Source organism: Branchiostoma belcheri, unplaced genomic scaffold (assembly GCF_001625305.1).
Source record: "Branchiostoma belcheri isolate BF01 breed outbred unplaced genomic scaffold, Haploidv18h27 scaffold89, whole genome shotgun sequence".
In the NCBI taxonomy this organism is placed as follows: Eukaryota; Metazoa; Chordata; class Leptocardii; order Amphioxiformes; family Branchiostomatidae; genus Branchiostoma; species Branchiostoma belcheri.
Window position 1 is genome coordinate 537101 of NW_017804564.1, and position 24739 is coordinate 561839.

At 40.5% G+C, this 24739-nt stretch overlaps 1 protein-coding gene across 1 annotated transcript in view; it reads right to left on the minus strand.

The window, feature by feature from the left end:
- Positions 1–9455: 9455 nt before the first annotated feature.
- The window catches only part of LOC109487470 (multiple epidermal growth factor-like domains protein 6), a 120256-nt gene continuing 104972 nt past the window's right edge, over positions 9456–24739 (minus strand). The window contains exons 20-38 of the mRNA XM_019791459.1: positions 24065–24193; positions 22331–22459; positions 21446–21574; positions 20908–21036; positions 20306–20434; positions 19729–19857; positions 19159–19287; positions 18158–18286; positions 17734–17862; positions 16684–16812; positions 16047–16178; positions 15568–15696; positions 14977–15105; positions 14382–14510; positions 13727–13855; positions 13264–13392; positions 12760–12891; positions 12178–12306; positions 9456–11713 (exon numbers count right to left, since the gene is read on the minus strand). Of these exons, the coding sequence (XP_019647018.1) occupies positions 11619–11713; positions 12178–12306; positions 12760–12891; positions 13264–13392; positions 13727–13855; positions 14382–14510; positions 14977–15105; positions 15568–15696; positions 16047–16178; positions 16684–16812; positions 17734–17862; positions 18158–18286; positions 19159–19287; positions 19729–19857; positions 20306–20434; positions 20908–21036; positions 21446–21574; positions 22331–22459; positions 24065–24193 (2423 nt within the window). The 3' untranslated portion in view covers positions 9456–11618. The remainder of the gene's footprint in view (positions 11714–12177; positions 12307–12759; positions 12892–13263; positions 13393–13726; positions 13856–14381; positions 14511–14976; positions 15106–15567; positions 15697–16046; positions 16179–16683; positions 16813–17733; positions 17863–18157; positions 18287–19158; positions 19288–19728; positions 19858–20305; positions 20435–20907; positions 21037–21445; positions 21575–22330; positions 22460–24064; positions 24194–24739) is intronic.

The window sequence follows — 24739 nt, forward strand, 5'->3', positions numbered from 1 at the left end:
TAAAATTCGCCTTAGAAGACGCGATGCGTCAATTATAGGTGGTAAGTTCTACTTAACGTTGTTCTCTATATTCTCATGACTATTCTAACTGACCCGTGAACGTATGGCAATGAAATGAAGACTAAAGAAGGCAACAGAATTCGAGCGATCGCTGTTTTTGTTTACAGCCTATACGTGGAAATTTTTTGAACACAAATGGAAACCATTGTTATAGGCAAATCAACCAACCGTCACCCACCTTTTGCCTACCACTAGCTGGCCGTGAAGTCATGGTATAGATATTTTTTGTTGAAATTACAAAGAACGTTCTGTTGAAGCTCCTTGAAATTACTAAGTATTTGTGGCGGCGGTTGCCTGGGTTGCACTTAGTAAATCAACCGCTGGATGGCGCTCCTTTGTGTGCCCCGAGCTGTGCAACGACGTTTGATGGTGACTTTGGTCTTCAGGACCTTAGCTAGCTACCAAACCATCGCTTCTTTGGTATTCCACAAGTTCAAATGACTTAAAGAAACAGCAAAACACGATAAAATAACAGTGCAACACTTTTGGGGGATCGAAAACATACTCTGGAGATATCTTTGCGGACATAAAGATACGAAATGTACTGGACATCCTGTACAGCCACACAAGTGAATAAAAATAGTGTTTCAAACCTTTCCACTGGACATAAGATTTTAATAGTCAGACGTTTCAAGTGCCATTCCAACGTTCTTCATCAGTGAAATTTTTACATATTCATTTTTCCATTACAGTAAATACAAGTATACACATGTACTACTACGGGTAAAGTTTTGTGATCAAATGTCTCAAGACTTCCCCTCCTGTCTTAGATTGAGCACAACATCACAAAAAGCACGTTATATGAGCCTGGGGTGACCAGGTGGAGGAGAAGAACTTCTTTAGATACATGAAATGAGTTCCTTCTAGTATTTTTGTTAAAAGCAACAATTTTACAGTATAGTATTGTCGTAAAGATTTAAAGTTTACTTCAATTCTTTTGATACCATATGATGTATCTTTATCACTCACTCACTCACTCACTCACTCACTCACTCACTTACTCACTCACTCACTCACTCACTCACTCACTATCGCTACACACACACACTACGCACACACACAGCTGCAAATATGTGCAATACTATAGATGATGAAACAAACTTTCATGTTCATCATCACCATCATGAAGGGTCTAAACGAGGTTCGTAAAGCATGAAGTCACTTCAAGGACCCCTTCAGGCCCTTCATGATGATTATATTATATATTATATTATTATATTATATTATATTATATTATATATATTATATTCAATTAGGACTACTTCTACTTACAATCTGATAGTATGTAAATATTACTTAACCTAATAATCATAATAAGCTTTCATTATAAACATAATCTCATGTGGAGAAGTTATGTTTCATGCTTTAATTTGCAATCTTATGCACCTGTTGAGCAATGAACTTTTAAACATAATACTAATTCAAAAGTACAATATACTTTTCTTCTTCAAGTAAGGTAGTATGTACATTGAACAGACATTACTGTCTTAAATTCTACCATCATATTAAGGTAAGAACATACTATAAGAACATAAAATCATAAGTTTAAATCTCAACTGGTCAGGCAAAAATAACTGCCATGCTATTTCAGGTCATGATTTTCGTAGTTGTGCTGCTCTTCATCGTTATCATCTGGTTTCTTAGAATGCACATTTATAGCGGACTTATCTTTGGTAGGTCTGTTTTTGTCAGCTGATCCAAAGCTCAAGTTTCTATCAAAGCTCTTAAGACCTGGTTCTTTCAGTGGTTTGGGACTCTTCTGTGGTGAGTCCACATCTTTGTACAAATGAGGCTGGGAGACAGGTGACAGAGGATCAGCCTTTATACCGTGTGGGGGAAGTGGAGGAGGCTCTTCTTTAGTAGGTATATTCTTATTGCCTGTTTTAAAGATCTTGTTTTGAGCAAAGCTCTTAAAACCTGCATGTTTTGGTTTGAGGCTCTTTTGTGGAGAGTCCACATCTTCATACAAATGAGCTGACGGGGCATTAGCATCTTTACGATGTGGAGGGAGTGGAGGAGGCTCATCTTTAGTTGGTGTATTATTATCGGCTGTTCCAGAGCTCATATTTTTATCAAGGCTTTTAAGATCTAGACCTGGGTCTTTCAATGGTTTGGGGCTCTTTTGTGGTGAGTCCACATCTTCGTACGAATGAGGCTGGGAATCATCTGACAGGGGATCTTCTTTACGGTGTGGGGGGAGTGGAGGCTCGTCTTTAGTGGGTGTATTATTATCGCCCGTTCCAAAGCTCTTGTTTTCATCAAAGCTCTTTAGACCTGGTTCTTTCAGTGATTTGGGGCTCTTTCGTGGTGAATCCACATCTTCATACATATGAACTGACAGGGCATCAGTATCATTACGGGGTGGAAGTGGAGGAGGCTCGCCTTCACTGGGTGTATCATTATCGCCTTTTCCAAAGCTCTTTGGACTTGATTCTTTCAGTGGTTTGAGGCGCTTTTGTGGAGAGTCCACGTCTTCATACAAATGAACTGACAGGGCATCAGTATCTTTACGGGGTGGGAGTGGGGGAGGCTCATCTTTACTGGGTGTAATATTACCGCCTGTTCCAAAGCTCTTATTTTCATCAAAGCTCTTAAGACCTGGTTCTTTCAGTGGTTTGGGGCTCTTTCGTGATGAATCCACATCTGCATACAAAGGAGGTTGTGAGTCAGCTGACAGAGGATCAGCATTTATACCGGAAGAGGGAGGTTGGAGAGACTCGTACTGATGTTTTGGGGAAACATGACGTATGTTTCTGTTATGTGGTACAAGTGCCTTGTTTTCATCAGGTTCGGCACCTGCAGTTTCATATTTTGGGTTCTTTGATGTTGTTTTAACAGTTTCGTGTAAAGAGGTAAACTGACTCTGGGCCTGACTAGTCTGATCATTTTGGATTTTGTACACAGGATTATGTTCTGACTCTGAGGCAGCCTGCTCTGTGGTGTATATTAGATTTCTAGTGTCCATCGTGTCATCAGTGTTATTCTGACTCTGGGCCTGATCTGTCTGATCATCTTTACATGTTTTGTACACAGGGTTAGACTCTGAGGCAGGTTCCTCTGTAGTGTATATTACATTTCTAGTATCAAGTGATTTATCATGACAATGACCACTAGCTACTACATCAGCAGCTGTAGTGTTTGTGTTAGACCCTGTGGTGGCCTGAGACTGACCCTGCCCTGTCTGATCATGTTCGCTCATATCCTCATACTGGTGATCATGATCTCTGGTTGTTACAGTAGCTGTGATGTTTGTGTTAGACTCAATGATGGCCTGAGACTGACCCTGCCCTGTCTGGATATGTTGGTCCACATCCTTATACTCATGATGCCCGGCCACTGCATGTGCAGTAGTAACTATAGTGTTTATGTTGCGTTCAGTCAAGGCAACATTTGGATCCTCAATGTGTTTGCCTCCAACTGTGCCTTCGTTTGTTGGGGGCAAGTTCTGAGTGTCAACGTCTTCGTACACATGATTAGGCTGTAAGGCAAGTTGTGTGCTGACGTGAGGAGGAATGTTGGCCCTCCTCTTGTACCAGACTACGAGAAAGCTGGTAACAATCAGGCCAATGCCAACTATGGGGCCACAGACAGAGCTGGCTATGAGGACCGGGTTTGGGACGAAACTGGGATCAGATTCATGGGACGTTTTGTTCTCTGGTTTGACTGTGGTGAATGTGGTGCTTACAGGGTGTGCTGTTGAGTCGGCGTTTTTTATAAAGAGCCAGTGATAGTGTGAGGTGCTGGGAGGGGTGGTGGAATTGTACATTGTCAGGTTGTTCTTACTATTCATTTGGCCACGAACTGTGTAAGTCATTACAGTTGGTGTAGTTAACACTTCACAGGTCATGTGGTTTGGGTTGATATCTATAAGCTTTTGTCCAGAGAACTTGGCGGGCCAGGAACAAACCATTTTCTTTTCAAATGGACGAGACCCTGTCATGCTTCGCCTGAAGGGCGCCATGTTACAGTCACACCGCCAGGGGTTCTTGTCAATCCTGACCGCATCCATAACACAAAACTGTTCATAAACTGACTTGGGAAGGACAGATATCCGGTTTGACATCAGGTACAATTGCAACTTTTGAAGATATGGTAGATCTGAGAATACCCCTGGAGGAATCTCGGTTATTTTGTTATTGTTCAAGTTCAATGTCAGGGGTTCTAGTACATTTGTTAATGTGTATGTGAGATTTGAAAATGCACCAGGGTGAATTTTGATTATTTGGTTATTGTATAGGAACAGCTGTGTGAGCTTTGGTAGATTTGAAAATGCACCTGGATGAAGGCTAGTTATTCGGTTGTTCTCCAGCCACAAGCTTGAGAGTTTGGGTAGATTTATGAACGTACCGGGCTGAATGTTAGTTATTCTGCTGTCGCTTATATCTATTGTTGTGATCTCAGGTAGATTGGAAAATGCACCAGGCTCAACATTAGCTATGTGATTGATTTTAAAGTACAACCTCCCGAGGTTTGGTAGATTTGAGAATGTACCAGACCGAATGTTAGCTATTTTGTTGTTAAGCAGCATCACCTTTGTAAGACTGGGCAAATCTGAAAATGCACCCGGCTGAATTTTAGTTATTTTACTTGAGTCTAGGTATAAAACTGTGAGCTTTGGAAGATTTGAAAATGTACCATGCTGAATGTTAGTTATTCGATTGCCAGCTAAGCTCACACTATCGAGCATTGGTAGATTTGAAAATGCACCGGGCTGAATGTTAGTTATTTGATTAGAGCTTAGGTCCAAGTTGATGAGCTTTGGTAGATTTGAGAATGCACCAGCATGAATGTCAGTTATTTGGCTGTAATTTAGGAACAACTCTGTGAGCTTTGATAGGTTTGAGAATATACCAGACGGAATGTTAGTCATTGGATTTTTATCTAGGTGCAACTTTGTGAGCTTGGTTACATTTGAGAATGCACCAGGCTGAATGTTAGTAATTCTACAGTACTTAAGGGACACTGTTTCCATGTTCTCAGGGAAGTGGGTGAGCTTCCCAGGGGTTATGTAAGAATACCTGCAGCGGGATTCGGACAGGTTTGGCTCCTTCAGGATGATGAGAAGGAAAATCAGGAAGCGTCGAAGCATTCTTTCCATCATGTGTCCTGCCAACAAAAATTATTAACATGAAAGTTGCACTGGACCTAGAATTACCCATAGACAATTACAGCAATGGCTGCTTAATATCTGTATCACAATCGCAATATATCACAATCATATGAGTCATTTTGACTTCATTAAAAAATCTAGCATCACTGGAAATGTTGCACAACAAAAAGTAGAAAAAAATTGTCTTGAGCATGTCTGCTGGTGAGTATGACTATTGATAGACATGCCTATTGATAGTATGCCTGGTATGCAAAATGACTATTGAACATACCAACCAACTACTTAATACCTAATACAGTAATACCAACTCAAAAGCAGCCATATGCCTTCTAGTGCACGTGCTTCAACCCAGGATTGGGATCATTTAAAAAAAAATATTTTCCCCTTCCTATGATAACGAGTGGAACTCGTTGCTACCTAGTAATACAGTAGTAGGGTAATCCTCACTATATAATAAGCTTTAAGTTTATAAAAGATGATTGTTACATGTGCAATGTAGATCAAAGTGCCTTCACTGATAGCCAGTTCTGCAGCAGACAAGTCTTACCTGTACTGCTCGGAATCTTTGCTGTTGTGTCATGAATCCAAACGTAAACTATACCCCTGGCACATAGCTGGTTTAAGACACCAGAAACTATCATGATTTTTTATCTATTCAATACCACGTCTCCGCTTAGCAGCTGTCACAAGGACGCTATCCAATATTACTGAGGTGGCGGTGAACACAAGTCTTAAATTTGTGTCTGTCCTTAAGAGCTACCTACAGAGCATCAATTCCACCTGTGTAGGTGACATTTGTGTACCAGGGCTTGAAAGTTTTTTGCCTGGACCTTTCAGAAATAGAAGGTCTACTTTATTTGAGACAACTCAGTGCTCTGACTCCAAATTTGTCCAGAAATACAGTTCACTTCTACAGATACTGTAGATTGAGTAATGCTGACTGTGCAGAAGAGACTTTACCTTTGGAGTGTCCTAACTTGGTCTGCAGTTTAGTCAGGATACTTTGGTTGGCAGTTGGTGAGCCCGCTGTGGGAAGTCGAGAAGAATTTTTGGTTCTCCTGTTGGCGCTTGTAGGATACGTGCTGCAGCAGCTGAGCAGTATCAGGGTGTGGTAAACGGTTTCTGATTTTTAAGTCTTATACATAGGTGTGATCTTAATTGTCTGGAGCTCGACCTTTAAATATTGATCATTACATAAGCATGTTGTTTACTGCAAAATCTGTTTTGCTTCAGAATTAGCATAGCATGGCCTTGATAAGGGGGATTCGCTATTTTGATTATCCCTTTACAACTTTTATTTTTTTAGAATGCTTTGAGTAGAGTAAGGTTCGGGCTGTTTCGCATGTGAAAATGCGTAACGTTACCTCCTAATATACAATGACTCACCCATATGATATCAGCATTTGCATTATATTTTTAAGTATGCATATTCTAATTATCTGCCTGCCTATGGGTTAGACCATATGCTTTCTGTGGGGGCCCAAGAAGGTTCAGTTACTGCATCCTTTGCAGAACGAAAAATAAACCTTATCCAGTTGCTTTTATCTATCTTAAGTTTGTGTCAAATGTACATCATGTAACTTCATGAATGACACCAGAAATTATGTTATCTACGCAGCACCAATGTCACTTGTGTATGTGGCATTTGTGTACCAGAGCTTGAAAGTTGATTTTTTTGCCTGGGCCTTTCAGAAATAGAAGGTGTACTTTACTTGAAACAACTCAGTGCTCTGACTCCAAACTTGTCCAGAAATACAGCTAACTTCTACAGATACTGTAGATTAAGTAATGCTGACTGTACAATAGAGACTTTACCTTTGGAGTTTGTCCAAGCTCGGTCTGCAGTTTAGTCAGGATACTTTGGTTGGCAGTTGAAGAGCCCGCTGTGGGAAGTCGAGAAGAATTTTTGGTTCTCCTGTTGGTGCTTGTAGGATACGTGTTTCAGCAGCTGAGCAGTATCAGGGTGTGGTAAACGGTTTCTGATTTTTAAGTCTTATACATAGGTGTGATCTTAATTGTCTGGGGCTCAATCTTTGAATATTGATCATTACATAAGCATGTTGTTTACTGCAAAAGCTGTTTTGCTCCAGAATTAGCATGGTATGGCCTTGATAAGGGGGATTCGCTATTTTGATTATCCCTTTACAAATTTTATTTTTTTTAGAATTCTTTGAGTAGAGTAAGGTTCGGGCTGTTTCGCATGTGAAAATGCGTAACGTTACCTCCTAATATACAATTGACTCACCCATATGATATCAGCATTTGCATTATATTTTTAAGTATGCATATTCTAATTATCTGCCTGCCTATGGGTTAGACCATATGCTTTCTGTGGGGGCCCAAGAAGGTTCAGTTACTGCATCCTTTGCAGAACGAAAAATAAACCTTATCCAGTTGGTTTTATCTATCTTTAGTTTGTGTCAAATGTACATCATGTAACTTCATGGATGACACCAGAAATTATGTCATCTACGCAGCACCAATGTCACTTGTGTATGTGGCATTTGTGTACCAGAGCTTGAAAGTTGTATTTTTTTTGCCTGGACCTTTCAGAAATGAAAGGTTCACTTCATTTGAAAGAACTCAGTGCTCCGACTCCAAATCGCTTTGTCCAGAAATACAGTTCACTTCTACAGATACTGTAGATTAAGTAATGCTGACTGTACAATAGAGACTTTACCTTTGGAGTTTGTCCAAGCTCGGTCTGCAGTTTAGTCAGGATACTTTGGTTGGCAGTTGAAGAGCCCGCTGTGGGAAGTCGAGAAGAATTTTTGGTTCTCCTGTTGGTGCTTGTAGGATACGTGTTTCAGCAGCTGAGCAGTATCAGGGTGTGGTAAACGGTTTCTGATTTTTAAGTCTTATACATAGGTGTGATCTTAATTGTCTGGGGCTCAATCTTTGAATATTGATCATTACATAAGCATGTTGTTTACTGCAGAAGCTGTTTTACTTCAGAATTAGCATGGTATGGCCTTGATAAGGGGGATTCGCTATTTTGATTATCCCTTTACAAATTTTATTTTTTTTAGAATTCTTTGAGTAGAGTAAGGTTCGGGCTGTTTCGCATGTGAAAATGCGTACCTCCTAATATACAATTGACTCACCCATATGATATCAGCATTTGCATTATACTTTTAAGTATGCATATTCTGATCGGGTTAGACCATATAGTTTCTGTGGGGACCCAAGGAGGTTCAATCACTGCATCCTTTGCAGAACGAAAAATAAACATTATCCAGTTGGTTTATCTATCTTTAGTTTGTGTCAAATGTAGGGGGAAACGTATTTCATCTCATTGCATCCCACCCCCCTCTGCAGAGAATTGCCAGCACTCGTGCGGAAGAAAAAAAAACATCGATGACGTCATGGAAAAACAAAGATTGGCCGTCCTTGAAAAACAGAGAGAAAAGACTGAAGAAAAGACTGAAGGAAGGAGGAAAAAAAGCAGGCATGCTGAAAGAACAGTTGGAAGAATTGAAGGACAAGGAAAGAGAGATACGTTTCAGTCCGAAGTGATTTGTCTGTAATGTAAATACTACGTGGTACCTGGCAATTATTGTCTGTTACTAACATTTGTTGACGTGTTTTAACGTTTGAATAATCCATTATTCACCTCACCTATTCCTTGGCCTCCTTGAGGGCCGTTGGTGCATTAATATTAATACGTCGATGAAGGTTAGACATCTAGGTGATATGATACGCCAAAAAGCAGTATTTGTGCTTATAAACCTGCATTTCTCCTCTAGTCTCTCAGTCACTGACGAAAGCTAGTGGATACTAGCTGAAACGTCTGACCGTTGCTTGAGTACTAGTAACTGCTTTTTGGCGCATCAATATTTAATATATACAACTCTGGAGCATATGGTGTCGAAATATGGTGTTTCCCAAGCTCATTCTTTACCTCACTTAAGAGATATAGCACACTTTTACTTTGTAAAAAATTAAAATAAATAAACAATAGAGATAACCCAAAGCCAACATTTTGCAGTGGTTACTGCCCAGTCACCGTTTAATGTTGATCCAAATATCTACAATCAAAATAGTGGAAAGAAATGTAATGTTTATATGTTACTGGAGACCATCCAATCTACTCGTGTGTACATACTGTATACAGTGGTCTTTACAGTAAGACATAGCGGTCAGTTATTCGGAATTACACCTGCTCAAGACGGCTTCTGATTGGTTAGGCAGGAGCCATCCTCCTTCGCAGGGCCAAAATCCTCGGTTCCCCTCCCGTAACCGGAGGGGAACCGAGGATTTTGGCCCTGCGAAGGAGGATGGCAGGAGCCAATCACAGTGGGTTTTCTCCCTAATTAGCATACTGGTATCTGTTTGAATATGTTTGGCGACGCCTCTGGGGCGGTGGTCTATAAATGTATCGATTTCTTAATTAGCACAGACAGCAAGTGCGTTAGCATAGCGTGTCATCTTCATACAAATAAAATATTCAGCAAAGCTCAAAATCCAACAAATGGAGGCTACCTACAAGAAATAATACATAAAGACAACAAAATAATAGTACAATAATGTATGGTTACAATTCTAAGCATAACAAGAATACAAGGAAGTTCTATACAAAATGACAAATAAATGTACAAATTCTTTCCCTTGGGGTATTTTTTCCAGGAAGACAAAACAATGCAACTGTTGGACCATGTTTGAATATATAAGTGTAACATAGAATTCTTTTAGGTTAAAATAAAGTCAACAATACCTACAAATGTGTAGTTAAAAACATTCTTAAAATTCAAGGTAAAACCTACAGACTTTTTCCTGTAAGATTCAAAACTTTCAAGGTTAAAATAGTCTATTTACCACAATAAGGTACATGTTGGGTTACCCAAGACTATATAAGGAAGAATACAAAACAGCACCATCGGAAATATAGATAAAAACTGAGTGGCATCCACTCTTTGTCCATATAGTATACTCTGTGCCCTGATGTGTAGGATAACATATCCATGGATATATATATAAGGATTGCATCACCATGGGTGCCCTGGTGTTACATGGAGAATAAATATTTATGTTCCACGTGTCCTTGTTTAGAACAAACAGTTGCTTACAACAGTTGTTTACAACATAACAGCTCCCTAGCAAGAAACACATGATGTTCCGCTTCCGTAATCTTGTTGCTTCTTTTCAGTACCTTATACTGTAAACCCTGACACGTTTGCAGTGGTAATAAAACCACTTCGAAAGTAAGTGAATTTACAGTATCTTGCGGTTGACAGTGTTTCGTTCTTGTTGCTATGGCATGACAACAAAACGCTGCCTGCACTCAGCTAAACAAATCCATGGAGGACTTGTATGGTCTTCGAAAAGGGTATACTAAATGTTATACATAGTATAATATAGTTTAGACGAGCCATATGTAAATGGTGTAGTCATACTATAAGCTTCCACTCAGGAATCTAACTTAATAATACATTCGTAAGATTTTTTCTGCCTGAGTTTTTAGTGTCTTTGGAATTGTCCTCAATATAAGAATACTGTTATACGAGATATGTGTACTAACATTAACATGCTACATACAGGCAAGTCATATGTTGCTATTCTGTGACTCTGACACAAAGCAAGTTCCCTCCTTTAAAACGGCTCATTGTGACTCAGATCTTTCCTACATTGAGCTTAATAAGGCCACACTACATGAAACTCGGTCCCAAATACAAAGAAAGTACGTGAAAAAATCAAGCTGGTTTTAAGATGTTTTTATGACACATTCTTATAATTTTGTTTCTTAGTCTAAAACTAATTTTGTTTGTGTAAAACATGTAAAATTTGTTCTCTCGCTTTGCTTTCTCTCTTCATAACTTGGGTCTCCATTCATAAGTGATCTTTTACATGCTTTGACATGTATGAAGAGTTTTTCACCCTAACGCTGACACTGTGTTTATCTGTGTAAGTACTGTTCATGTAAACGTTATATCTATACAATTCCTTCCATCACTATTATTTCTTCAGCTTTTGTCAGTGTTATACAGCAATCTTCAAGTTTCTTCCTCAAAACAGCATTTTTGGTCCCAATCACAGAACCTTCTGTATACAATGTTGTGTGCTGACTTGGCTTATCCAGGAAAGCTCATTAAAAACAATTGGTTAGACATGATTTTATATATATACTGTTTCAACAATTAGACCCTATCTTTGGTACCCTTTCTACATAAACATGTGCCACCTTCCTAGCAAGTATTTTACATAAGACACCTTGAAAAGACACTTAGGACTATCTATCTACCTGCCACCTTTCTTTAAGTCTTTCTTATTTTCCTTTGACAACATCTGCATTTAGCTTTGCACATTACATAATATAACATTATATATAGATATAATATATCACATTTGTACCAACTCCACACAAACATGTACTCCGGACGCTCAGTGCAGTGCATACCAGCGAATAATGACATTTTTGGGGGTTTTGTTCAAAATTTCATGTTTCTCCATATTATCTTCCCGAGTAGCCCGAATCAAACTCTTCCCTTTCCAGTGAATAAGCAGAGAAAGTCCTGATGACGGTATGTCCAGATCTCAACGGTCCTCCTGTGGACATGATAAATAGTACAGTTAGCCAAAACAACAAATAATGTAATTGTACAATAGTAGCATGCAGATGCCTATCAACAAAACGTCCTGCTTCAGATCTGGATCGAAAAGTTTGAATCCAGGTTTGCTCATCATTGTTAAATCTCATTTTTGTTTTATGTACTAATATCAAAGTGCTGTAACAGTGGGGTTCAGTCTAGTGATTAGGATTTGGCACTTTCACTGCCAAGGCCCGGGTTCGATTCCTGGTGGAGGAACCAGTGAAACAAACAGGAGTGAGTAGAAACAGGAAAACCCGACTCCCGGGAAGCCGGGAATTGAACCCGGGCAGCCAACTTACGACACCAGCACGCTAATGACTACGCCAAAAGGTCCAGACCCATTGGAATGGATCAGTTAGCGGCGCTTGAACCCCACTGTTACAGTGCAAATGATAATGCAAAAGCTGTGATGTGACCTACCTATAGTGCAGCTGGGGCCGTACCATCTGTTAACACATATACAGGAGCCTGTGACAGCGTCACATCGAGCGCTGTGTTCACAGTCACAGATGTACATGCAGTCTGGACCATACTCTCCTTCATAGCAGGCTGGGAATACAACAAAATAACACTTAGAATGTGTGGAAACATATCAAATACATTAAGTAATGGGCATTATAGGTTTCTACATTAATCTGCTGTGACTGTGGTCAACTGTTACTGGTATTGTCAACTTTCCACTGTAACTGTTAAAACAGAGCGAGGCATACACATAGACTGTATCATTGGATATTGACATGTCCGCAATGGATAAATCTCTAAGCATCCCATATATAAAATCTGGGTTTCAAGTTAGTATATTGATCCGAAGGGACATAATCGAAGTTAAAAATTCTGGACTTTCAAACAGTTGTCTTTGTTTGCAATTTTGTCACTACCTATTTTACATAATGTTAATAAGGTCCATGTAAAATCAAGAAAGCTTCCCCATTCTAACATAAAATACATGGAAAGTGCACTGTTAGAAATACTCTGTTAAATCATCCTTTACTAAATACTCACTTCTTTCACACTTGTCTCCCCCGTATCCGGGTGGACAGTGACATTTTCCTGTGGCAGCGTCACACGAGTTCTCACTTCTCGTGCAGTCGCAGGACTTCAGGCAGTTCGGGCCATACAGACCTGACGGGCAACCTGGATGGAAAAAAGGACGATACGACTGAACACTTGACACCCTAGATTAAAATTTATTTTTCTTTTTCCCATCTAACTATGGAAATAAGCTCCTACCAGTAAATTTGGAATCTGCTTCAAACTGTTAAAGTCAAGATATCTACTAAGTACTAGCATGAAAGTTCATCTACTATAAGTACTAAGTATTTCACTGCTTTTCTTTAGTTCAGCTCACTTACAAAAGAATACCTGACATAAGCAAATAATATTGCTCATTTACAATTCTATTTAATTCTTTTAATAAAACAAAACGGTCATACATGAGAGTGCAGAAAAAAATGATTTCTGAATAACATTGACAGCTAGGATACCATATCGTGACCTTGAACTGACCTTCCTGACACAGGTCACCCCTGAAGCCAGCCGGACACAAACACTGTCCTGTGGTGGGGTCACAGGTCGCGCCGTTCAGACAGTTACAGGCTTTCTGGCACTGGTCACCATAGAAACCATCCGGACAACCTGGAAGAAAGGATAACAATCAATATCCATTATTTCTGACCAATTTCTGTGGCCTTGAGAATGTACAAAACAACTAGATATCTGAAATGTGCATACTTTGAGGATTACTAGGCTGCATTTGATAGTTGATTAGCTGAGAGTTGATTGTTAACTCTCTATGTTGTATACAGTCAAACCTTTATTAGTGGCCACCACTACATATGGACCTTTTTGGTGGTCCCTTAGATAACTTTTACAATTGACAGGTAGTATTAGAAAGACTTTTCATCAGTTACAAGTCAGTGTATGTGTGTGTGTTTTATAATGCTACAGTACACATGCATGGGTTACTTACTCATTTCACAGAACTGTCCGTAGAAGCCAGGTGTGCATTTGCAGCAGCCGGTAAACCGGTCGCATCCGGCTCCGTTCTGGCAGTTACAGTCCAGCTCACAGTTCGAACCAAACCTGCCAAACGAACACTCTGAAAAGGAAAAGAAAATACAATGTCATGTAAAATGGCCCTACTATAGAAAAAGGATACTACAACATTTCTTAGAACTTGTTTAGCTTTACGGTTGCTGCCCACCCAACATCCAGCCGCCTCCTGAGCAGGAACAGCAGAGTTTGCGTTTACACAGAATTGAACTTTTTTACCCTTAATTCTTTGTAAAAGTTTATTTTACAAATATAAATATGTACACTTGTTATAGATTTGCTTTAATATTATTACATCTTTTTATGATATTTAAAAATATCATTTGAAATTTAATTCATGACCACACAAAAAAAGAATTGGAAAACATCAGGGGGGCAGACAATTCTGACATTGGATGAGGGTTGTCGGAGCATACATTTTATTTTGTACGTTGAGTTGTCAGAACATAGCGGGGTGTTGGAAGTTTGACTCAGAACATAGGTGTGTCAAAACAAAGGCCTGTTGAAACATGGGGAAGTTGGAGATAGGAGTGCAACCCTTCATAGGTTCATAGACAAGAGAAGTTTCTAACCTTGACTGCAGACGTCACCTGTCCAGCCCACTGCACAGTTACAGGTGCCGTTCCTGGGGTCACATAGCCCGTTATTCACACACGCGCATTCAGAGCTGCAGCCGACGCCAAACCTGCCCACAGGACACGCTGGAAACAGAGCAAGAAACATTTAGCCCAGGAGATTCTCTATGAGTACTCAAATACATTTCCCCATAGTACAAGCAAAAGCTGAGGGCATAAATGCATTTTAGATGTAATACATTTCTTGTGATACTGCAAAGTACCATAAGACTAGTAACTAAGTCAGACTGCCACATAAAATGAGTGTTATCTATGCCTTCTCAAGAATATTCTGAAGTGACATTAGTTAGACATCCAGGTAATAAGATACACCAAAAACAGTTACTCAAGCAACTGGATATGATTTTGGAAATTGTCAGTTCGTGCTCATAAACCTGCCTTTCTCCTGCAAGTCTCTAGTGCCACTGATGAAAGCTAGTGGATACTACCTGAAATGTCTGGACGTTTCCAAAGTCATATCCAGTTGCTTGAGTTATTGGCTTAGTTAGGGGGTATGTTTGATTTTTCTTAGAGCAATGTAAACGTCACCTACGTGTTTCACACTTGTCACCGTAGAAGCCTGCAGAACAGCTGCACACCCCCGTGATGTGATGGCAGCTCCCGCCGTTATGACAGTCACATGACTTCTCACAGTTCTGTCCGTACTTGTGGGGAGGGCACTCTGCAAGGTCAAACATGCTCAAGGTCAAACACATGGAGTAGAATAACCATAACGGGGGATAAGCCAATTTATTTGGATTTCATTTCAATTTTAGACTGCATACCTACAACTTCAAGTTTACCAAAATAACTGCATTTATGGGATGGATGGAGGGAAGGTAAAAGGAGGTTGGAGAAAAGGGATGGGCTCTCCCTTCCAATATGAGCTGTCGTCAGCATGGCTAGGAAAAAGTGTGTGACAGTTGGTTGAGTTGCCTACCAATAATTTGCATAATGTCTTCAAATAATTTGCATGTATCTGGTTAAAAAAAAAATTATTGCTAGTATACCGTGCCTTAGACACAGTGGATCAACCCACTGCCCAAACGTCCGCAAAAGGCTATGAGACCTTTACCTTGTTTCCTCTGGGAAACATTCAGAGAATGAAACATGCTACACTAAGAAAGATTGCTCTTAGTTTTACCTTGTTCACACCTGGGCCCCACCCATCCAGGTGGGCAGGTGCACGCGCCGGTCTTGGGGTCACACTCGGCACCGTTCTCACAGGCACAGGCGTGGGCACAGTCCTGGCCGTACGTCCCGGCTTCACACACTGGAACAACATCGTACAATGGTTTAATTTCAGTGTACTTTTGTGTGTACAATGTCCTTTTGTGTGTACATGTAAGTTTTCCATTGAAAACAATAGCCTCCTAGAATCACAAAGTACCATAATGTGATGCATTCTTATACAGGTTGCTGACCCCAAGTGTTAGAATATTGCTTGAAACACTGAGATATAACCATAGATCATAGTAATTTCCTTTTTGTACACCAACTACAATAAGAGCTCCATTTATTTGACTAGCCTTAGGTGGCATAAAAGGTGTCAAGTGCGGACATTGTGATTCATCAAATACATGTACAATGAATCTGTTAGGGCTCTCTTGTACACAATATTACCTTGTTCGCAGTCCTCTCCCTTGAATCCCTCCTTGCAGTCGCACCTCCCGTTGACCCTGTTGCAGCGGGTGTTCTCCTTGTAGCAGCTGCAGAAGTTCTTACAGGTGTCGCCCCAGGTGCCGGCCGGGCAGGCTGCGGAACACAGCGGGGACAAAGGTCAGGTCAAGGGTCAACCAATCAACAACATGGAAGTCTAATGTTTTACTCAACAACCCACTGCTACAGGTATGCTGTGCAGATTGTTGAAAAAAAAATCTTCAGAACTGTGATGGAATATATCTCCTTATGCCTAAAACATTTCACTACATATCACAGATATAAGGAGTGTCATAAATAGAGTGGAATATGCTGTGTTTGGATGCAAATATGGCTTTCTTTCTTTATTTCAGGCATCCATAAAAGAAAACATACAAATAGAACTACACAATATTAACAACAATTAAAAATATAACGATGAGTACTAACGGACCCATCTATCCGATGTAATCTGTTGTGGAAGATTACATCAGATTTGAGAACAGATTGGATGAATTGAATTGCACAGACTCTTGCCTTCTTCTTTTTATCTTTGGTTTGGCCAAATATGAAAATACATGTACATGCATGTAAAAAAGATCTCAGTATGAACAGTACTTACGTCGTTCGCAGGCGTCCCCGCTGAAGCCGGGCGGACACTTGCACTCGCCGCTGACGTGGTGACACGGGCGGCCGTTGGGACAGCTGCACTTCTGCTCACAGTCGTATCCATGGAAACCTGTCACACAGGCTGGAGAAAAGAAAAAAGCAGTTTAGAAAAAAAAACATTTTCCTGATCCAGTGAGTAACACTCCAGATAGTTTTTGAACACCTTAATCCTTGGTTGATAACTCTGGTACTTGAAGTCATGACTGTTTCTTGTTCTTTTCTGGTATTAGGTACATTTTGGTGTATTTAGTAGTTGGTACACGTACGTCCACCAGTTTATTAGTTATTCAATTTGTACATCATGCATAGCCAGGGCATTTTTCTTCTGTCTTCCAGTGGCTCTTGTTGTAGGTTTGTTTTCATTTCCGTGACACTAGCACTCCTTTGCTTGTACAAACTCTTACAGCTTGGTTCTGTACCCTTTCCAGTTTATCTTTGTCTTTCTTTGTGTATGGATCACATACTGCCACGGCATATTCTAGGTTTGGTCTTACAAGCTGCAGTGCTCCCTTTTCTTGCTAGGTGGCACTGTGTCATCGTTATAGAAATGTGTACCTTTGTTACAGCGTCTCCCTCTCCATCCCGGCAGACAGGTACAGCGGCCATTCACTGGACTACAGAAGGTTGTAGTACACCCTTTCCCTGCTAGGTGGCACTGCTTATATACTGCTTATGTATGTGTAATAACCGCAATGTGTACCTTTGTTAGAGCGTCTCCCTCTCCATCAATGCAGGCAGACAGGTACAGCGCCCGTTCACCGGGCTACAGAAGGTTGTAGTACACCATTTCCCTGCTAGGTGGCACTACTAATATACTGCTTATACCATCAATGTATGTGTAATAACAGAAATGTGTACCTTTGTTACAGCGTCTCCCTCTCCATCCCGGCAGACAGGTACAGCGCCCGTTCACTGGACTACAGAAGGTTGTAGTACACCATTTCCCTGCTAGGTGGCACTGCTAATATACTGCTTATGTATGTGTAAAAACAGCAATGTGTACCTTTGTTACAGCGTCTGCCCCTCCATCCCGGCAGACAGGTACAGCGACCGTTCACTGGGCTACAGAAGGCTGCGTGTTCACACTGGCACTTGTGCTTGCACCCCTCCCCATAGTAGCCCTCCTCACATCCTGGAGAAAGAAACATCCAGTCAGTAAGTGTACATTATCATCATGAATACACACATGTATGGAGGACTATCATACATCAAGAGATGTGGGCAAGATTTTTCAGTTTTGCAGCTTGGTTTGTTGAATGTTTAGTCAATGCTGCATAAGAATTTTGCCTGTTACAAATGATATCTTTTCCGATACAACATTTGAAAACTAAAGATGGGATGTTATCCTCAAATCCCTGAATAGAAATCCTTAGACAAGACCTTCTGCCAACCTGCTATGCATAATATGTTACCATTTCTAGACCTACTTTGTTCGCACTTGTCTCCCAGGAAGCCGGACTTGCAGCGGCATTTTCCGGTCGCGGCGTCGCAGGTTCCGTCGTTCTCACAGTCGCACACCTCCCGACAGGACATGCCGAACGTACCCGGGTCACATCCTGCAGGGAGAATGGTGATTTATTAGCAATGGACGTGGTATGTTATTACCGGTATACTAAAATGAGTTTTTGACTCCATGGTGCTGAAAAGCTATCCAATGGGTTCTTAAAAGCATTAATACTGTTTCTAGAAGTGCCAAAAATGACCCATGTTTTCTTCCAGGGTGCTGATAGACCATTCAATGGGAAATGGTATTTTATGAAACATGGACGGACTTAAAGGGTATGCTATAGGCCTAAAATGAGCCAAAATGCACTAAAACAAAAATGCTTATCTCCTTGGTGCTGAAAGACAATCCAATGGACTCTTAGTCAAGGAATATGGTGTTTTGACAGATCTTAATGGAATGTTATTAGCCCAAAATGAGTGAAATGCACTAAGACAAAAAATAGCCTTCTTTTTCTCCTTGGTGCTGAAAAAATATCCAATGGACTCATAGGCTTGGGAAATGGATGTTTTATTAGTTGTAGAAGGAGTTAAAGGGTGTGTTATTAGCCCAAAATGAGCCAAATGTGAAATGATAAAAATTAGCCATTCTTCATGGTGCTGAAAGACTATCCAATGGATTGTCAACCTAACAAAAACATCAGGACTGTTTCTAGAACTGGATACAGCAACTTTCAGTTGGAAGGATTTTGAGGAATCATGTATAATCACCTACATGTAAATGTCTAGCAAAAAGCAAACATGGATAAACTAAGGACTCTGGATAGAGTCCGAAACATCTTTTTTGTGCATTTTGGCTATCATAGATTAACTAGTTCAATGACAGGAAAAATCAGCCAGGCTTCAAACCATTGACCTCCAGGTATACAAGCTAGGCACTAGACAAAGCTCTCTACTACCGGGGTATACTATAACAGTAACTTACTGAGTTCACACGCGATGCCCCTGTACCCAGAGGGACAGGTACAGGACCCAGTAACAGCGTTACATTCCCCGCCGTTACGACAGATGCAGCGCTGAGCACAGTTTGCTCCGTAATAACCAGTCTGGCATTCTGTAACACAAGACAAGCAACATGTGAAGATTGAGACCAGTGCATGATGAATACAAACAAGCTTGTGCTAATGCCTATTTTGTAGATAAATGAATTAGTACTTAGTAATATATATTATTGTATATGTACCTTATACCCAAGATAGAACCAAAAATCAGAGATTTCACACTTTGCAAAGTACAGTGTATTTGGGGCTTTCGTGACCTTCAAGTTCACCCCATTTCCTGTGTCTAACCTTTTGACTTCCTTTCATTCCTGCCCACCCAAGTGATGTCAACCTACTGTCTGGATTGACAGACACACAAACCCAAAGCACCCAAATCAATACTTCCTATCTTGAAGCAACAAGTAACAGCCCAGTGGACACATACTGTGCGTTGATATTGTTATAAACAAACAAACAAACAAACAAACAAACAAACAAACAACCAACAAACCTACCCTGTTCGCAGTGTTGTCCCCTGAAGCCAGGTCGGCAGAGACACTGCCCATTGATGTTGTTGCAGGTCGCTCCGTTCTGACAGCTGCACTGGTTGGTGCAGTCCTCACCCCAGGTCGCACCCTGACAAGCTGTCAATTATATCATACATCAAGGTCAGGTCAAGGTCATTAGTATCAAGGTCATGTCAAGGTCATTGTTCTTGAAGAATCAATTTTGTTATATATCAAAATATTTATGACTTGTATGTTGTAAGTTGAATAATGCTAACATTCTTTTCTACCTGCATATTTTTGTCATACATCTAGCCAGCTAAAGACTTGAAAAGGTCTACCAAGATATTGTCAATCTTTATTTTGCAATGGTTTAGAGTCCTTATAGAATTGAAAGAGTGAATAATTATTGGATATTTCTTTGACTATATCAAATTGTTCCTATATCCACCACATAAAAATCCATTTACATCTTGTTGACATGACTGTTCACAAAAGATTGCTGGGGAAACATATCTTAAAACTGATAAAAAAGTAAACAAACAAACAAACAAACAAATATTAAACATATCTATGGAACTCTTACGTATTTCGCACTCCTCTCCGAGCCAGCCCGGTGGACAGTTGCAGTCTCCGTTCACATGGTTACACCTGGCTCCGTTCTTACAGGCACATCTCTCCTGGCAGCCCAGGCCATAGAAACCGTCAGGACAAGCTGCAAGGCAAAATAACAGTAACTGTTACTGTAGGCATCTGAGCTAAAATCTGAGCCATTAAGAGTTGTTTTCTTACAAGAACACCTTTCCTGGCAGCCCAGGTCGTGAAAACCGTCCAGACAAGCTGTACAACACAGGGAAGAAGTCAGCATACACAATCATGAGCACTGAATTCCACATCATTCTTGGTCTCTGGCTCACTTCTACAGCTACTTAACACACGGTGTATTCTCTATGTATTATGGCAGAGTAGTGTATAAAAAATTTCACGAGCACAATAATTTTGCAGGTTTACATTTGGAACTGATCGGTCATTAATCATCCTGATGAAGGCAACAGTGGTCTTTGAAAATTTGATCCTTGTGTTGGTAAATTCATCTTAATACCATGATTTCTACAAATGCAGATGAACTTCCATGATAATTTGAAATCTACATGTATCAATGAAGAAGAAATTAATACAAGTAATCACCTCTCTCGCAGTATGTGCCCCTCCATCCCTCAGTGCAGACACAGGCTCCGCTGATGTGGTCACACTTCGCGCCGTGTTCACACGAGCATTCCCGCAGGCAGCCTGGACCATATGTACCCTGTGGACAGGCTGGAAATACAATACAGAAACTGTCAGTACTGTGTCAAAGTGTCGTGTCAAATTTACAATAGACTGGTGCAACAATGCTACTTGAAAATGAATTAGAGAACCATTTCAGATGGGGACAGCCATATGGTGGACTATGTTCTGACCCCTTAGACGTCGAAACATAATACCTTTTATTAGGTGGACTTCAGATACCTTCTGTTGGAGGAATGTTTTACTTTAGGTACTAGTATTAAATAAATGTTAAATTGCAACAATTTTTGCTATTTGCACTGCAAGGTTTGTATCTTTAGCTTACTTATTTGCTTATTAGATCTTGATTTTACATGCCTTTAGGTACAAGATTTGCTTACAACATGAAGCTATCAAAGTTTTTCTATCTTGCAGACAAGGAAGAAAAGGGAAGACTTACGCAGATGGCATCTTTCTCCGGTCCATCCTGACTCGCACAGACACTGGCCAGTGATTGGGTCACAGGCAGCACTGTTGTCACAGTAACACGTGTTCTCACAGTTAGGACCCCACTTTAGCAGGCCACAAGCTAAGGGGAGGGAAAGAAACAGGAACATTTTATATCACATGTGCATGTACAGCAAAGTTTCACATATCACAGGCAGCGCTGTTGTCACAGTAACACGTGTTCTCACAGTTAGGACCCCACTTTAGCAGGCCACAAGCTAGGGGGAGGGAAAGAAACAGGAACATTTTATATCACATGTGCATGTACAGCAAAGTTTCACATATCACAGGCAGCGCTGTTGTCGCTGTAACACGTGTTCTCACAGTTAGGGCCCCACTTCAACAGGCCACAGGCTAGAGTAGGGAGAGAAACATTTTGTATCATTCTGTGAAGTACAAGTACAGTATAGAAAGCTGCCAAATTAGCGAGAGTTCCCACAGTTAGCTCCCCACTTCACAGGCCATAGGGTGGAAAGAAATGTTTAGTAAATATCTGTACAGTGAAGTTTAGTGATGTCAAATGGCCAAGTGGCTAGACTAGCAGACAATAGATCAAGAGGTTCCAGTGTTGATTCTTTCGATTCCTAGCTAAATATGGTGTCTTTGGCAAAGGCATTTTTTATGACTTTCTGCACTCTAGCCTGACTGAGCCTCGCTTTTCGCCGGCTCCATAGTTAGTCCGCCACTTGGAGTGGGCAGCTCCTTGAGCGCAGGACAAAGAGCTTGGGTTTCACTAGCTATCTGCACTCCATCCAGGTGTAAAATGAGTAACTGGCTTTGGTGGGGAGGTAAAAGGCAGTGGAAGCAGAGGTAAGGCTCTGCCTGCCAGTTTACTTACTAGTTCTGCAGTATGTTCCAGTGTAGCCGGGCTGGCAGCGACAGTTTCCAGTCTCAGGATCACACTCTCCACCATTCTCACACTGGCACTGGAACCTGCACTGTAGGCCATATCTGCCAACCGGGCATCCTGAAATTGATAGAATAACACATTTACACATACATGTATGTACAGTCCATTTAAGCTGACATGCGTACAGTATTGCATAAGATCATATTCTCCTTCATTCTTCATGTTGAACTGGAAGAAAAAAGAGGAAACCTCAGACTGAGGATGCAATTTTGTATCTTAATTCACAGTTTTGCAGAGGGAGTACAGTCCAACCTAGTTTTCTTCTCAGGCCTTCTGTTTAAATATCCCTTTTCCATACCTTACTCTGAAATATCTAAGAAGCAAGGAACTGTACTGGTAGGGTCGCTGTGTAGAGTCAGGTGTAACTGTTCTGAGTGGATACAAAATAAGATAGGACACAGATAAGATCAGAGGAATGCCCTCCTTACACCTCCATCTACCACCTTAAGGGAGCCCCTTACGCCTTGGATTAAGTCTTATCTTCTAAGTCAACAGGGAAGCCGTCTTCTCTTACAAGGAGCAGGGCCTGTTAATCCTTCCCTGATCCAGCCACTTGAGAAAATAAGAAGGAATCCAACTCAAGTAACCAGCGAGGAAGAACCTTATCCAGCCGTTATTTTGATTTGCTGCACGAACATCTCCGGTAGCAGGGAAGGGAAATAGAGGAAAGTCAGGAGGCTAGAGGTGCTGAAAGCCACAACGCTGTTAAAAACTGCTGTTAAAAACTGCTTTAGTAACATTTTTCTTGCCAAAATTCACATTTAAAGAAATCTGAAGTCGTGTAAATACAATATAAAGTAAGATCTGTCTTCAGATGATGCTTAGGTCCAAGGTGCTGGCAGCCACAAGGTTATTAGGCCACACCAATTTAATTTGTTGGTTCTCAGATTTTTTCAGAAAAAATATGAAGCGACAGGGCGAAAAAAAAAAAAAATAAAAACAGGTCTAGGGATCCTATTATAGGCTTAAATGCTATGGAATGAGCCATGAAGTCAACACAAAAGGCTGGGTTAAAATTTAAACATTGAATTTTGAACTTTTAATCAAACCACTGCAATGATAGATGGGAAAACTGTAACAACTAGGAAGAAATGGACTTTCCTCAACTGTTGGGGGCAAAACATGAGCATTTTTCAGTTGATTCAGGACCAGAATCAATTTTTTTTTTTTGCAAATCAGAAAAAAACGAAGAGGCGAATCCGAGAACCAACAAATTAAATTGGTGTGGCCTTAATCAAACATTTTATTAACAGCTTTCTTGCAAAATTCTGTGGAGAAACACCAAAAGAAATTTCAAGTCTGTAAAATACAATGGAGTCTGACATAAACTTTGTCTTCAGTTACTAGTTACTTGAGAGTGTGTCTAGTTTCTCTGGGTGCCAGAGAGTACTGTACTTTCATTTATTTTTGCTAGGACTTAATTTCGAAGTAGGAGGCAAAACGGAGCTTTTTGTTGTGTTCTAACTTCAGTAGCAATAAAGTAGCAGTACAGTAGCAACACAACAGAATTAAGTTCCTGCAAAAACAAAGTGGAGCATCCAGGGCAGGAATCCTTTTCTGCACTGTGCCTGGAAAGCATGTATGGGCAGTTATCTGAGTTGACCAATGGAGACACACACAAAAAAACGTAACTTCATTACTAAGATAGCAAAGTTAACTTACTGTCTGTGCAGGTGCGTCCAAAGTACCCCGGCTGACACTCGCACTCCCCGTTGATAATGTTACATGTCGCTCCGTTCTCACAGGAACACTCGTTTCTGCAGTTGATGCCCCACCGTCCTTCTGGGCAGTCTAAAAATCAAGAATATCACAAATCTTTGTGAAAAATTCTCTTAAACAGTTGAGAAAAATTACTTGTACATCAAGAAAATTTTGTCAATATGTCCTTGATTATAATAATAAATATCAAAATGCTGCTGACTACAGATCTCTTTGAGTCATTGATAAAAGGTAGGGAATGCTACCTGAAACGTCTGACTGTTTTCAAAATCTATCCAGTTGATTGAGTAACTGTTACTTTGATGCTTGATTCACAAATTTCCCAGAATTTGATGACGTCGTCCTAAGACCAACACTTGAAACTCTGTAATCATAAGACCAAGACTTGAAAGTATTGTCTGTAATTATACAATACTTCCATGGTTTGAAAAATACCTACTAGTACACTGTATTGAAATGTAACAGCTAATTAGCCCTGAATAACAAGATAGCACAGAAGGGTGTCTACCAGAAAAGACCAGGTCAGGGCCAGACTAAGTCAGAGGTGAAACATTAGAAGATTGGGAGTTGGGAGGGCACAGTTTAGTCAACACCAAGTCAGCAAAGGTGCAGAACTTA